Source organism: Anopheles cruzii, chromosome 3, assembly GCF_943734635.1.
Source record: "Anopheles cruzii chromosome 3, idAnoCruzAS_RS32_06, whole genome shotgun sequence".
Lineage (NCBI taxonomy): Eukaryota > Metazoa > Arthropoda > Insecta > Diptera > Culicidae > Anopheles > Anopheles cruzii.
In genome coordinates this window covers 51153912-51168395 of record NC_069145.1, presented here as the reverse complement: position 1 = coordinate 51168395, position 14484 = coordinate 51153912, and the positions used below count along the sequence as shown (strand labels likewise).

General features: G+C 36.5%; 3 protein-coding genes across 3 annotated transcripts in view; 2 read left to right on the top strand and 1 right to left on the bottom strand.

Annotated features, from left to right (window-relative positions):
- Positions 1-849, top strand: part of LOC128270549 (probable serine hydrolase) — a 2064-nt gene extending 1215 nt beyond the window's left edge. The window contains exon 4 of the mRNA XM_053007959.1: positions 6-849. Coding sequence (XP_052863919.1) covers positions 6-471 — 466 coding nt within the window. The 3' untranslated portion in view covers positions 472-849. The remainder of the gene's footprint in view (positions 1-5) is intronic.
- A 1010-nt stretch (positions 850-1859) lies between these two features.
- Positions 1860-2305, bottom strand: LOC128274015 (uncharacterized). Its single transcript, XM_053012099.1, has 2 exons — positions 2214-2305; positions 1860-2130 (listed from the first exon to the last, which is right to left on the bottom strand). The coding sequence occupies exons 1-2, from the start codon at positions 2297-2299 to the stop codon at positions 1860-1862; spliced, it is 357 nt and encodes a 118-aa protein (XP_052868059.1). The 5' UTR covers positions 2300-2305.
- A 9661-nt stretch (positions 2306-11966) lies between these two features.
- LOC128270548 (protein G12-like) lies at positions 11967-12800 on the top strand. The gene is made up of 3 exons (XM_053007958.1): positions 11967-12296; positions 12360-12554; positions 12690-12800. Exons 1-3 carry the CDS (start codon positions 11967-11969, stop codon positions 12798-12800), a joined length of 636 nt encoding a protein of 211 aa, XP_052863918.1.
- Positions 12801-14484: the final 1684 nt, after the last annotated feature.

Genomic DNA, 14484 nt, shown 5'->3' with positions numbered 1-14484 from the left:
GCTAGTACTGGTGATTGCATCGACAAGTTTTTACATTATGAAACGCTACCCGAGTCAAAGATGCCTTGTTATGGTTATGAAGAAATGATTGATCTAGTACTAGCGGCTTATGAAGGCTCAGTAGATCATGAGTCGGTGGAGGTGCTGATGCGTCGAGGCATGGCACCGCACATGCATAAAAATGGATATCATTTTGCTCGAGATCTTCGGCTGAAAGTGGCGTTAATGGGCATGTTTTCCATAGAACAGGTTCTTGCCTATGCTGAATGTATAAAATGTAAGGTGTTGAACATTCGCGGAAAACCCGGAATGAATTTTGGCAAACCTGAAGTTTACGAAAAGGTAATGGAAGTGTTACATCGCACTGCGTCGAAGGTTGTGTATTATGAAATTTCGGGAACCCATCACTTACACCTGGTAACACCGGAAAGAATATCAAATGAAGTTAGCCAGTTTTTGCTCGAGGAATAGAAACAATGGTTAATTATGTTACAAAAAAATATTGGCCAGGCCGTGAACTATAAGTCTTACTTAGAGAATTCGTAAATGCACTGAAAAATATCAATGGGCTTCAATAAGGTTTGTGCTACTCGGTTAGTTCAGGAAAATGTTCTTCAGAATATATTACATTCAAAATGTCTAGAGCTAGGCTTGTAGTATGTAATTAACTGTATTGAAATTATACGACTAAGCTGTGTAAGAGCTATATAGGATAACATACGCTGGTTATTATATGGAGGAATTGCGTTATTGGGAAGGATAAAAATGGTATAGTTTTTGAAATATTAGCGTTAAAACGGAACAGAAAGTTTCAGGAAGGTAATAAAAAATAATAAAGTTCAATAAAAAAATATCTCAATATTATTCGAATGTTTATTGTTTTATTGCCATATATTTTATTGTTTATTGTAGAATGAAAAGAAACATTCTTTACTATACATACTAGGTCTATACGTTGAGAAAAGGACTGTTTTTAACACACAAAAAATGTTTATAATTTTTTTTTGCAAGTTTCTATTTTATTCGAAGTATGTGCTATCGCTAGCTATACATTTCTCCTATCTCTCTGCTTAATCATGGATTCCCAGACGAAAGAACTCTTAGACTTTTTAAGTAAACTAATTAGTCATCCAATTTCGACTTCCTCGTGGAAAAACGAAGAGCTGCTCAGCCAATACGTGTCCCATCGATGAAAAAGAATGATATTCGGAAAGAGCCAAGCCTGGGGAATAACGCGGGGAGGGATAGCAGCTTCCATCCAAGTGATTTGATAGTATCCTCAAATAGTTTTGTTTTTTGGGGGGCCTGGTGCTTGTTTCCACGGGCCACCAGGCGCCCCCATTGGAACCCCCTAGAATTGCATTTTGGTCGTTTTTCGATAAATGCATGGTTCAAATTGATCATTTGTTGTCAGTAGCGATCGGAATTAACGTTTGCATCAGATTTTAGGAGCTTGTGAAACACCACACCTTTCTGTCCCATCAGAAAGTCCGTTTTTTGGAGTCCTTCGACGTTATTTTTTGTTAAGTCAAAATCGCCATTTTGGAATTTTTTAAACCACTTAAAGCACTGCAATCTTCCAAACACAAGTCCCGACAAGCATTTGGTGCGATTCCGAAGCAGTTTTCTTCAAGAGGAGCAGAAAAATTATAATCCCCGCAAAACGCTTTTTACGGGCACAAAACTCGCCATGGTCTAACCCTTTCAACGGTCGTTCGCAAACTGATTAAATTTTTTTACGACCTGGACTCATTTACCTGTTGTCAAAATAAGGTAATGATGAATGAACAACAAAACTAGGAAGTCCCAATCGGCAGGTACAGCCATCTTTTTAAAAGTCCTTTTCTCAACGTATAGACCTAGTATGTAGGGCCGTAAGCTTTTATGGTGTTGGAAGGAATCAGTGCAGATTCTTTTAGATAGTTTTCAATCGCTTTTTGCAAAATTGTTTCCAACGGGCTGAAAGTTGCACGTGATCGAAGTCGTGCTTTTGATATTTCCAGAGACTTTATTAAATTGTGGTTCCGCGGTTGTGTTGCTTTCGGGATATGATATACTGTCGATGATTGACTACGATCTTCATTAGGGAATTCTGATCCACCTTCATGGTGCTTTAGTTTTGGTTGCACGCTACAATAGATGAACGTTTTCTCAAAAACCAAAATTAAGTAAAGATTTAAACCGCAAATTCAACTGCATTTTATCTTACTTACATATTTTTTAGTTTTTCGTCCAAGTCTAGTTCCAATGCTGCATATCTTTCATTTAAGTCCGCAACAAAATCAATAGTTTTCGTCATTGTTGCTGCCAAAGGTTGCTCACAAAGAAACTGTGTTTTTTTAAATACACTTTCTGTTTTGAGTTCCGTTGTCATAGCAACTTTAGTACAGTTTTCATAGGGACTTTTGCGTCGCGTATTCTGACGATTGAACCATCTATATTGTCACTTTTGGTCTCAATATAAATATAAATTTTTCAAGAATGTTTGTTTTGTGTCCATTGTTTTAGTTTTGCTATAAATGACTACCAAAATTTCCGACGCAAGCAATAGAATATAGCAATAGAACATAAATGGAATGTTGGAGATGTTTTCTTTTGGGCCTTTGATTTTTTGAGCCTTTTCTTTTAAGCCTGCTCGGGAAAGCCCTTCCCATAGCAAACCAAGTTGAAAGTCGGCCAGAAGCGGTGTCAGCAAGATCAACGAATAACGAAGTTCTGGACTTTGCTCAAGTTCTGCAGAAAAGAGTTGAATAAAATTGTATTCAAGAGAGTGAAATCATAAGGATCATCTTTTTTGCGAAGCATGGAATAATTTTATTGCATATGCAGATAAAAAATAAGTTGTGTTTCTCACTTATTTAGGGTTTATTTTAAATTCAACAAGGATGATGCCGTGAAGCAGTCGTGTGGTGAATCATTATTCACCACTCGACTGCTTCGCCCGTCAGTTGTCGCGCCGACTTGTATTCACCACGCCTTGTGTAGATACTAGATAGATACTATGTTTTCTCCATAGAAGTTAAATCGCCTAGAATGGCAATGGAAAAGGAAGGAAATGTCATGTACTAATAATGAAATTAACAGCTAGAAAATGAAATGTACAGCTAGCGATGGAGCTTGTTAAATCTAGGTGGTGATGGTAATTATTGTGCACATTCTGTGCAGGATTTGGTGATCTGCTGAAGGTCCGCATCGTTTTCTGGCCAGTACACGAAGGATCGTGCGAGTCCCTTCATATTTACTACTCCGATATGTAGGTCTCTCAGTGTCGGCTGTTGTAGTGGTTGATGTATTTTGGTTTCGGCATGTTTCATTTGACCTTTAACGGTTTTTGAATATATTTCCTAAGTAACTAATTTATGTTTATGGTATTTAGACAATACCTTAACACTTTAACACTTTATTCAAAATATTTAGTCAAAAGCGAAAAATACTGCAATAGGTAGCAAAAGAGAATGAACGTTTAAAACTCTGTGACTATTTTACATGAAATGATTTTTTTTTATCTTAAAAGAACGGACCGGGCCGTATTTATCATGAAATGTTATTTCGTCGACATGTTTGATGTAGTTTGCCAAAAACTTAGACTATATAAATGTATTATTATTATGTCTTTTTGAATAGCTTTTATGTATGCCGAGAAAAGGCTTCATGTTTAAGAGCCTTTTTATCTTTCTCTAGTAAATGTTTATTAAAATTTTTCCATATAATGCGATGTTTCTAATATCATACTCTGTTCCCAGTACTGATGCTTATTTACAAGCAAAATATAATGATATTGTTTATATCGTTTATATTGTTTATAAGAATAAATAGTTACTTATTTTTGTAAATTGTTGACCTTAACGTGTCTTAAAGACTATGCTATAGAGAGATGCAAATTTAATTTAAAATTATCAAACACATGCATCCAAAACAATTAAGGCAACTAACTTTGGCTTGCAAGTTCTTCCCTCCAATGATCTAGTATTCCAATAAACGATTGGCTCACACTTGGAATATGTGTACATTTTGTTCTGAAACCGGCGTTTTTAACACTAGCTCTAAGCAAACTAAAACCATAAAAAGTAAACACATCTACATTCGATCTCAATACGTCGGTTAGATTTATCCATGGCACATAACTGGCTCTAGGTATTACAAACGCAGTCAAACACCCATTAACCATTTTTCATAAACCATATACCTCATAGGTACAAGTGTTTTCTTGTTTAGAGTTCTCCATGATCGTCGAATCGAAATGATCAATATCGTAGGCAGTCTTGGGGCTAAAAGAACAGAGGTATGATTGTCGTGCATGATGCGTGGCATTTGGAATTTTGAAGAAAACTCACTAGCTCAACTCTTATGGCGCTGTTTGTGCGAGTGCATCGTGTGGCTTCGCTGCTATTTAGTGTCTGTGATAAATGTTTTGTTCGGTTAGTCATAGTGTTCTTGCTGTCTGAATGTCTATATGGAAGTATCTGCAACATACACTGATAGTGGTGGTTGCAAGACATGTACACGTTTTAGAGGCACTGCAGATAGTCATTTCAGTTGTTGGTGACTTCCAATGAGGTTGGACAAAATCATTCGCCTTTTTTACTACCAACACCGAGGTTGTATTTTAACGGCGATCGGACAGTTTAGTTAATCGAAATATTACCCTATAGAAGCTCAGTGATATCTGTTCATTAGTATATAACGTGTATGTTTCATTAAATTGTTTTTATCTACTCGTCTGTTAAAACACGATATGTGATGAAGTGCATATTTTTGCAATGATGTCAAAAATTCGGCAAGATCCTAATGACTTAAGCCACTCGTACAGAAACTTAACAAAAAGTATGAGTTTGTTCGTTTGGCTCGAGTGATATGGATTCTTGAGACCAGCCTAATGTTTATTGATTGTGTTAAAAACAAATGTGAATGGAATTGAAGATTTCTCAAGGAGCGGTATGTCGAAATAGCCTAACGCTTTAGCTGTTTCCGATTAGTAGGAATACCGAACAAAGTTTATCTTGGTGAATGATGGACAAGGTAACAAAAAATTCACCATTTTGCACACTGCATTCGGTGTAGTTAAAAAAAAAATAATTTATATTAAGCTTTCAATATCTTTCGAATTCAATTTGAACTAAGCATGTTACTAAGCATGTGAATTAAGCTTTTAATGATATCTAATTAGTAGTACCAAGTATAGTATCGATTTGGCATGGAGCATATGCTTTACTGAAACTATAAGTTGCAACACCAATTGTTCAGTGAGATTGTTCCAGCAGTGTGCCAGCAACATTGTTCAGAATTGAGTTCACGGATGATAATACAAAAATTTATGCATGTGATATGTATGTGTCTGGAAAATACGTTATGAAACAGTTTAATCAAAAAGTATGGTTCCCTGGTATCTGCGAATTTTATGTGAACAATAATGTTTTTGCAGAGTTATTTGTTGGTTGCAGTGCTCTAATTTTTTATTTGTTCTATATAAGTATGTGAAAGTATTGAAAGTAAACTATTTGAAATTAATATTTAATTAATGTAATTCGACATTTATTTTAATAAAATTAATAGAAAGGAAAATACGCTTCTTAAAGTGGTTTTTCCTTCAATTTCGGTTAGTTCTTGAAGCAGTCTTTTGCTCCCTCTACTATTCAAACAATTTTAAATAGGAATTTCGATTTGAGGGATCCGGTATAACTAATGTGTAATGTAATGGTAATGTAATTAGAATTGGATATTTCCGTTTGTTTCCATTGAACATGAAAGTTTATACCGTTGATTTTTAAGGAGTTTCCATCATTTTCCAGGTTTAATCCACATACCTGAAACAAGAATTCCTATCCAAATATTCAATAAACAGCTGCACGAAAATGTCCATTCACATTCGTATGAATGAATTTTGATTAATCATGCTTATAGTTAGCAAAACATTCTTGAAAGTAAAGGTAAAAAATATATGATATTTGAACTTTTAATAGCGTGGTCTAAGCATCTTTGCAGGTATTATAGATAAAGCATGACTGCCAATTACTCAATATGGCATTCTTTTATGTGCACGTTTGATATTTTTGATTTCTATATTTTAAGACATTTCAAATTCAATAGCTGTAGCTTGAAAAAGACAAATTTGACCTATCCTATAAGGTTCTAAACAATTGCCTATGGCCTCTGCCTCTGTCTCTCTTGTATTAAAAAGCACGTATTACATGATGACGATATCCTAGAAACATTTGGATATTTTCTTCTAAATGGAACAAAAAGATCATCAATTCTTATTGAATCTATGTGGGAACACGTGTGACCTCTTTTGTTATACTTACCATCGTCATCATTGCACGACGCCATTAAACCGTAATCATCACCTGTCACATGTTTTTCGTATTCGGCAATATCTTGCTTGTGTAATATGCAATACGATAGTGAAGAAGCGATGAAAAGCAAAATATGGCTGAGAAGATTTTGTTTCTCTTCTTAAACTTTTGCACACGTCTAACGATGACAATTTATCAAACTGCACAGCTGACCACTTCGTGATGCGAGATAGTGGAAAGACAGTGACATGTGGTGATGCTGGAGATATTTTCTACAACGGCTAAGTTTTGAAAACCTCATTATCGATCAAAAGAACTAAACGAAAATGGTTCTTCGATGTAAGAGATGCCAGGTGAATGTAATAAAATTGATGAACGTTTGATAATAACAAAGGAAATCCTGTAGCGCTATGAGCACACGTATTACGAGTTTGATGAGATGAGTTTTATCGATTCTTCGCTGAATTCAATGACGATGTAGTAGGATTGCATTGGAAATATTGTATGACTAAAGAATAAGAAAAGTAAAGCAAATAAAAATAATCTTTCCTACTTATCCTTGCTATTGCTCATCACTACAAGCCTGCTGCCATTACAATGAAGCAGAGGCTTTCGAAGACGGAAGTGTTGAAACATTCGGTGGAATGCGAATTCAACAACTCTGTATAACACTTAGTTTATAACTTCGTCTTGATTCGGTTCCACATACTTTTTTTTTTGATATTAGCGTTAACAGCATGAACATGATTTTTTCCGCATTGATTATTTTTACAATTGCGTAAAGCTAACAGGTCGAGTGCCTCTTTAGTATTATGTGACCACTAACAAATAGCATTCAAGATTTAGAGATAAATGCTAGCTTTAACGTTGCACAAGAGAATCTACATTTTCTTCCATATTTCACATTGAGGCAGTTTTGTCTTATACGTAAATCATGACAGAATTCTTTTATTTTTATTTTGCTGAAACATTTTTTCTTTGTAGATTTGAGTGTATCCGTATTGCATACGTTAAATATTATAATAAATTACCAAAGATTATGTCGTCATTAGTTGACGCAGCAAACCCCGTTCCACCCAATGATGAATTTTGGAAATATAACAAACGTTCATTAGAATCAATAACTTTTTCGTTTATGATGTACGATGGACATCGAATGAATGAACGGACATCGTCGTTTGAAATTGAAATTAGACGAAAATCTCCGCCTGCATTCTAATATTTCGAGAAAAGGTTCGTGGGAGTCGTAATGCATTCGCGTTTTTTATCAATGTATTTGTAACATTTTTTACATCAGTTTTCAGCCGAATTCAGTTCAACAGACGTTGCTGTTATAATAGATTCTGCAACGAGTGTTAGAAACATGCGCGGCTGCGATGTATTCCGTATACACATTCCGATTTAATCGTACACACGATTGTAAATGAAATGAGAAAATTATTTGGGTTCTTCAACACTTTTAAGAATGAGGATTATCGTCAACACTTAAGGACCATCGCGTTCATCTCTTGGTCACCAGAATTCACAAGAATATAAATGGCAGGTTAAGGCTATTGGGGTGAAGTAGGGTTGCTACCAATTTTGGCCAATGCTACGAGTTAACAGCTAAACATATTCTAGGATCAGAGCTATGGTACAATTCTTGTGCGTTATGAAAACGGTGAAAACACCCTAGAATTTGTTTGTCTATTAGAGATCTGGGAACAGATGCCACCTTGAACAAATGTGTACACATAAGACAATACAGCGTTTGAAATAGGTACCTGGCGTTTTTTCATGCAGAAAGAAGGTAGAAAGAAGAGGAACCTAACATCGGTTGAAAACGGCAACGATCTAAAAGTATCACGTCAGATACTTACGCGTCGTTGAATCGTTTCTATTTGACTGTTCTTGCAGTTTTATTTGATGTACTTAAAGCTAGGCACTGGGAGCACATAGCCAATACTTACTTATCCGGCTACAACCGCCGAGCGGTCTTTGCCTGCTTTAAGGAACTTTTAGGAACTTTTCCACCGCACATAGCCAATGGAAACGTTATTTATAAGTCCATTCTCACTCCCAAAAATGTTTATATTAAAGTATAGGTTATGCTTTGTACAGTGAATGATTTAAAAGACGGAAATCATAATCTTACCCGCGAGATAAAATTATAATTTGTAGAGACATAATTATTTTTTTGTTTTTATCTGCGTCAGTACAATTTCATGCTGTGTTAAAAGAGTACAAAGAGGTGATTGCAGCAGGCTTTATGCGAGCAGGTAATTCAAAGTAGTTTAGTAGAGTTCCTCACTGGTGGTGTAAGAAGTTATCTAGAATTGGCAATGACAATCATCGCAAAATATACCACTCGAAGCGCACTCTCTAGTTACTAAAAAACTCACCAAAAATACGAGTATAATGCAGAGAGTTACATTGCTACAGCGCTATAGAGTCAGTTCCAGCTTTGCGAAGAGGCAGTGGTAAAGCGGCGCCGCATTCACCACCACCGAAAACGCTGCTTCTGACGCCGGAAAAGTGCTAGAGGTCGAGAAAGTGAAGGAGTTCGAAAAAGCCTTCTCACAGGCTATAGCCGGTGTCTAAGAGAGGTGGTAGTGAACGCAGAGCGCTCGATCGAAATAGTAAAAGTGTGCATGAATGAGCTACAATTGTCCATTGCTCAGCAGTAGGTTAGCAATCTGGAGTCTGTAAAAAAAACTGCTCAAGTAGTTGTTGATCATTTTGTGGAGCATCATTTTGTTATATAGAGTTAATACTTACAGCCATCGTCATGGAGTTGTGTTTGCGATAGCGAAGGTAAGTGATTATGTTATCATTGGGTTTTAATGAACTAAGAGGCGCTGGCAGCTGTCTTTAAATATCATTAGTAAGTCATTTATTTGCGAGTTGTACGCAATGTACGGTTGTGCAGCGTGTACACCTCACCAGGCTCCGGTGGGCTGCTCATGTCATGAGAATGGCATGCGATGAACCAGGCCGTGAAGTCTCCTTAGGGCGTCAAGAGAAACACAGGGGAGGTGCTTGGCCCGCTTGAGCTGGCAGGAATGCGTCGACAAAAATCCAGAACGGCCAGGATAGAACGATGTGGTGGACGAAGACGTTTGATTACTAGCGGGGGAGGGAGTCTTTGTTTTAGACCAATTGACCGTCCTGACACGAAATGTTGGTGAAATTGTTTCTTAAGATTGTAGAAGAACCAACAAAATAAAACAAAACCACCCAAAATACAAAAATTCTAAAGGCTTGGAACAAGGCCTTGGAGCTCAACCCAACCGCAAACAGACTGGACACTGAAAAACCTCATCCAAAAGAAAAACATCATCATCACATCAACCCTACACCAGCTAATCTGCATAAAATACCAAAGCCACAAACACATCTACAGAGGATCGCACAATCAGCTTCCCCGATCATACTTCCATCTTTTCAGCCGAAGCAAGAGGGGATCGGTCGAACATAATCTTCACCGACTCCTCATGCGTCCTACAGGTTCTATGCTGGATCCCTGGATCCAATCCAAGGAAACTCAAAAGCCGACAACCTCGTCAACCAAGCCAGACTCCAAAGCGATCCAATGTCAGTAGAGCACTCTCTCATCGGGGTGCTTCTAGGATAACCTTCGAAACCATTGCCAATCACTGACAACGTCAACGGCAACTGGCACTGGCAACGGTTTGGGCAACATCATCATCGAGTGACAAAAACCGCAGTATTTGACCCAATATAAAGTTAGTTATAAAGATATGGTATAGATATATTAAGATATAAATAGTTAGTTGTTAGTTATAAAGATTTCTTTACGCCTTTGCCAGCACTGTACAGTAATACCGTGGGTGAAAAAATAAATTTTATAATTTAATTCTAACGACTAAATACTGTCGATAAATTCATTTCAAATAGAGTATTGGTTATATGAAGTATATAGAATCAATATTCGTTGATTTAAAACACTGAAAAATCAATAAACGAAGGGAACGTGATGATTTTTTGTGCTTGTTTGGCCGCTACTTCAAAACCCGTTCCAGTTTAGACTCCAACTTGTGGGCATTTAATCAGCACTCGTTTAATTAACGTAAGTGCTTTTCGTTATTATTGGCAGAAAGAAGGAATGTGGAATTTTAGAGCAGGTTATCATCACGAAGGATTAAGGCATAGGGTCATGCGAATCGAAAGTCTAGCCGAAGAATAAAATCAAAAAGGCGACCTCTTAGTTTGATTTCCTTAAGTCTTTCCTTTCCTTTGCTTTATCTTAAGAAGTTTTTTAAACAGACGTATCAAGCAGCAAACTTAAAATACTGCACTCCAGTTGACACGATGATCAGGGTTCATTTTTGCTTACAAGCCATCTATTAAAGACGTGTTACAAAATGATGCGTGGAAAGGGGTTTTCATCAAATTATGACGTCATAACAGTTGTGGAAGTGTATTTTAAAGCCCTTCCTTTTGAAGTAGTTTGAAGATTCTCACTTCAGCGATGGAATTCACAAATTCGAGTCTCGTTGGAATAAGTGTATTGATGTTCAGGGAGACCATACTCAATAATAAAGTGTATTTCAAACCATAAATTGTTGTATTGTATTTTTGTATTATTTTGTATTTTGAATTTAAGATTTTTCTCTATCCCGAGAAAAGGATGGCACAGAATCTTTCTCAAATTTTTTGTGAAAAATGAAATTGGGAGCACGGACGTATGCGAAATGTTGACTGTAGTTGACTGTTAGGCCGAGAAGATGTGAACTCACGGAGGGCCAAATTTGATCGAATGTGAACAGTTTTGATACAATTTTCTTCGATTTCAGGGTCGAGGTGCATTATGAGTTGTTGCCAAAAGATAGAACGGTCAATAACGAATATTACCGGAAAGTTATGCGCAATTTGCCCGAAGCAATCCGTCACAAACGCCCGGATTCGTGGGAAATCCAAAAATGGCTGTCGCGCCCCTGCTCACACAACGTGGTTTCTGTGTGAATTTTTGGCAAAAACCGCCACCGTATACCCTAGATCTGGTCTGATGTGACTTTTTCCTGTTTCCAAAACTCAAATTACCGTTTCGTGGTCAATTAGTTTTACCAAATTAATCAAACTTACATTCAAATGTCGCGAAAATTATTGAGCACACCTTGTACGTAGTTCGCGTAAATACAAAATTATCAGAACTTTTTGAACACACTGCGTCTTTGGTAAGTTGTTAGTTCTGTGCCATCGCGTGGTACGGAAAATTGCAACAGGCCTTCTTATGAAAAAGAAAAGGCGGAGCCGCGAAATACCGACTGCCCTTTCAGCAGGAGTTCAAGCGCACAACCTACAACCTCAAAAAAGTAATTTCAATTACAGTTTAAATCGTCAAAGAAGAAGAAGGTTGTGAGCTTGTGCATCGATTAAATGTTAATGTTACTTTAAAAAAGAAGCACCTTGAATGTCGAAATATGCATTCAATCGCTTTTCTTTCTCTTTACCCATATCTGTGAAAGCGTCCGTTTTCACAACCTACGCAATATTCAAAAATTGTGTAATAAAGCGTATCTTCGTTGAACATAATTGAGCAATACTTTGTGTGAACAGTTGTCTGTAGTATTAACGGCTCGTAGTATATAAACACTAGAACTGATGAAAGGATCCCACTTGTATCAAAACCTACATTCTTGATAGAATTTTAATTCGATTACTTTATTCACAATGCTACAACTAGTTGGTTTCTTGGTGATAATAGTAACGGTGAATGGAGTGCCGGTTGATAGGGATTTGACATCTTTACTAGACGATTATAATCAGTTTGTTGATGTGTTGCCAACGGATCGTTTGTTTAGACTCGCAAATGACTACTACAGTGCAGATACAGATTTCATAGCCTTCTTAACATATTTAGAAGGACGCGAGTTTTCCGTTGTATGGCAGGGTATACTTGGATTGCCTGCTGTTCATGATTTTACCAAGTACCTTGCAAACTCCAACGTTCCAGTATATGATGTGATAAATATCGTTGCAGCTTTTATTGGACAACCTAGTGTTTACTTAAGAACAGCACAAGGCAAAGGTACGATGTTATCCACATAATTTAAAGCCTACAAGTGTTTTATCACATCTGATCTTACAGCATCAAGACGAGGTGGACTTAAAGGATTCGTCAAAGAATTATTTGCAGTTTTACCGGTTGTTCAATGGAAGCAACTGTATGCAGAGAAAATGAAAAACAGTCCGGCTTTTAAGGAGTTTATCAACAAACTTAGAGGATTTGACTACGTTCAAATAAAGGATTTTTATTCCGTAAGTTATCTAAGTCACATTTTATTCTCTACTAATTGCACTTACACTGACAAACATCATCATCATTGAATGACATAGTTGACAAACGACGAAACCATGGATCTAAACTGATAATGAACATTCTTCTGATTGCAGAGCTCAAGGGAATTCCGATCGTTTGTGAAATTGTTTCGAGATTATGGAATCGATGTTGGTAGTTGGCAAAATGCAGTGAAAAAAATGTTAGGATGGGGAAACATCTTTTAGTTTCTCTGAGTGATGGGCAAGAATCTTCAGTTTTTCTCAGGACGCTAGTATATGTTGCTTACATGTTTCGAGTCTATTCTTGAACACTTTTATCTGAATCTTAATATTTTAGGGTAAGTCTGTTATTGAAGTTATTGAAACATTTTTCAAGAAGATTGATCGGAAGAAACGGTGTGATTTTAATTCAAGATACTAAAATCATAAATTACTTGTAGGCCCCGAGAATTTCGTTTGGACTAATGTTGAGTTTTGTAAATAAAAACCAACGTTCATTACACCAAAAGGTTATTCTTTAAGCGTACGTCATCGAAATTGTGTTTTTCTTATTTGAACGTCATGAAGTTTTGTCTCGACTTCAAAATACATCTCAACGTAACAATACAAGACAGAAAACATGTTAAATGGAGCGAAATACGAAACACCTCAACTTCAAATCCATGAGACTCATGGATTTGAATAAAGAACACCTGAATAAAAATTCTGCAAGATAAACATTTTACTATCTGCTATACTAGATGTTTTGTTGAATGCGCATCTTGATAGTAATGGGTAACGATGTCTTTTGATAGGTTTGAAAGCAATCAGCTTTTGTTCAAAGAAAGAGTCGTTGTAATTTCAAGACGTGTGGAAGATCAAAGATTCACAAGCCACGCAATTGCGATTTTAATCTGTTGCCCCTCTGGCCAGATAATATTTCGAGGCTGAGCTATGAATAATTTCCTATGTTTGTTTATTGTTGTCCTTTAACCATTTTCTTTAAAATAAATTCCTTGAGGCAACGAAACGTACAGCAAAGATGTTGAAATATTCCATAAAATGAGCTATTTTACATAGGATGGACTAAACGATTACTGAAGTTAATATAATATGTTTAATACGTAGTAGTAATCGATTCTCCAAGTTTCAATCGGGACCTATCAAACAAAACTTGACATCTTTTTTGAAATATATTGAAAAGGTTCAGCTACTTTCACGTAGCTTAATTAATCTGCTGGTGAGCATTTATGGCTATCAGAAACACGATGAGTTTATGTTACTTTTTGTTTTCGGCATGGGTATATTGCAAATTACAGATTACTGAGTTCCAACACTTTCGACCTATCCATAATTTCTCAATGATTGTGATTTTACAAAGTAGTTTTTATCGTTCGTTAAAAACTTTCGAGGAAAAAAGTTTACTCGGTTATAAGGTTGAGCAGAGCTCGGCCATGAGGCATAGCATTAATATATGAGTATATTGAGGTACACAGAGAAAATAATTGATGAATGAAGTTTTACAAATATCCGCTTCTACGGCTTACAATTATACTTATGAAACCATGCACGTCGAGATATAATAACATTGACTGACTAGATTGTAACGCGCCAATACGCATGAAGTTCATTGATAGCTAACACGTTTTTGCTTCGCCAGAAGTTTTACAGTTATTATTTCCTAATGGACCAATATCCGAACAGGAAATGGCCCGTTATTGATTGCAGACTTACGCGTATGACAGGTTACACTCTGTTCGAATGTCCCCTAGGGCCTATACCTCATGATGACTTTTAAAACCTATTTCCCTGTTACTTCTACTATATTTTTTTCGTATGCATTGAGACGTTTTGCATCAGTGCATGTAATACGACGTTAGTTTTGAAATACATTTCGTTCCAGTTTCTACTTATCGAATAAATACCAAAA

What these genes read in the sequence shown, in the direction of transcription:
- LOC128270548 (XM_053007958.1), top strand. Translation starts at nt 11,967, where the DNA reads ATGCTACAACTAGTTGGTTTCTTGGTGATAATAGTAACGGTGAATGGA. An exon ending in CTTTTATTGGACAACCTAGT is followed by an intron (nt 12,297 to 12,359) that starts GTTTACTTAAGA and finishes AAAGCCTACAAG; the next exon opens with TGTTTTATCACATCTGATCT. An exon ending in AAATAAAGGATTTTTATTCC is followed by an intron (nt 12,555 to 12,689) that starts GTAAGTTATCTA and finishes TTCTGATTGCAG; the next exon opens with AGCTCAAGGGAATTCCGATC.
- LOC128274015 (XM_053012099.1), bottom strand. Translation starts at nt 2,299, where the DNA reads ATGACGAAAACTATTGATTTTGTTGCGGACTTAAATGAAAGATATGCA. An exon ending in GACGAAAAACTAAAAAATAT is followed by an intron (nt 2,131 to 2,213) that starts GTAAGTAAGATA and finishes CATCTATTGTAG; the next exon opens with CGTGCAACCAAAACTAAAGC.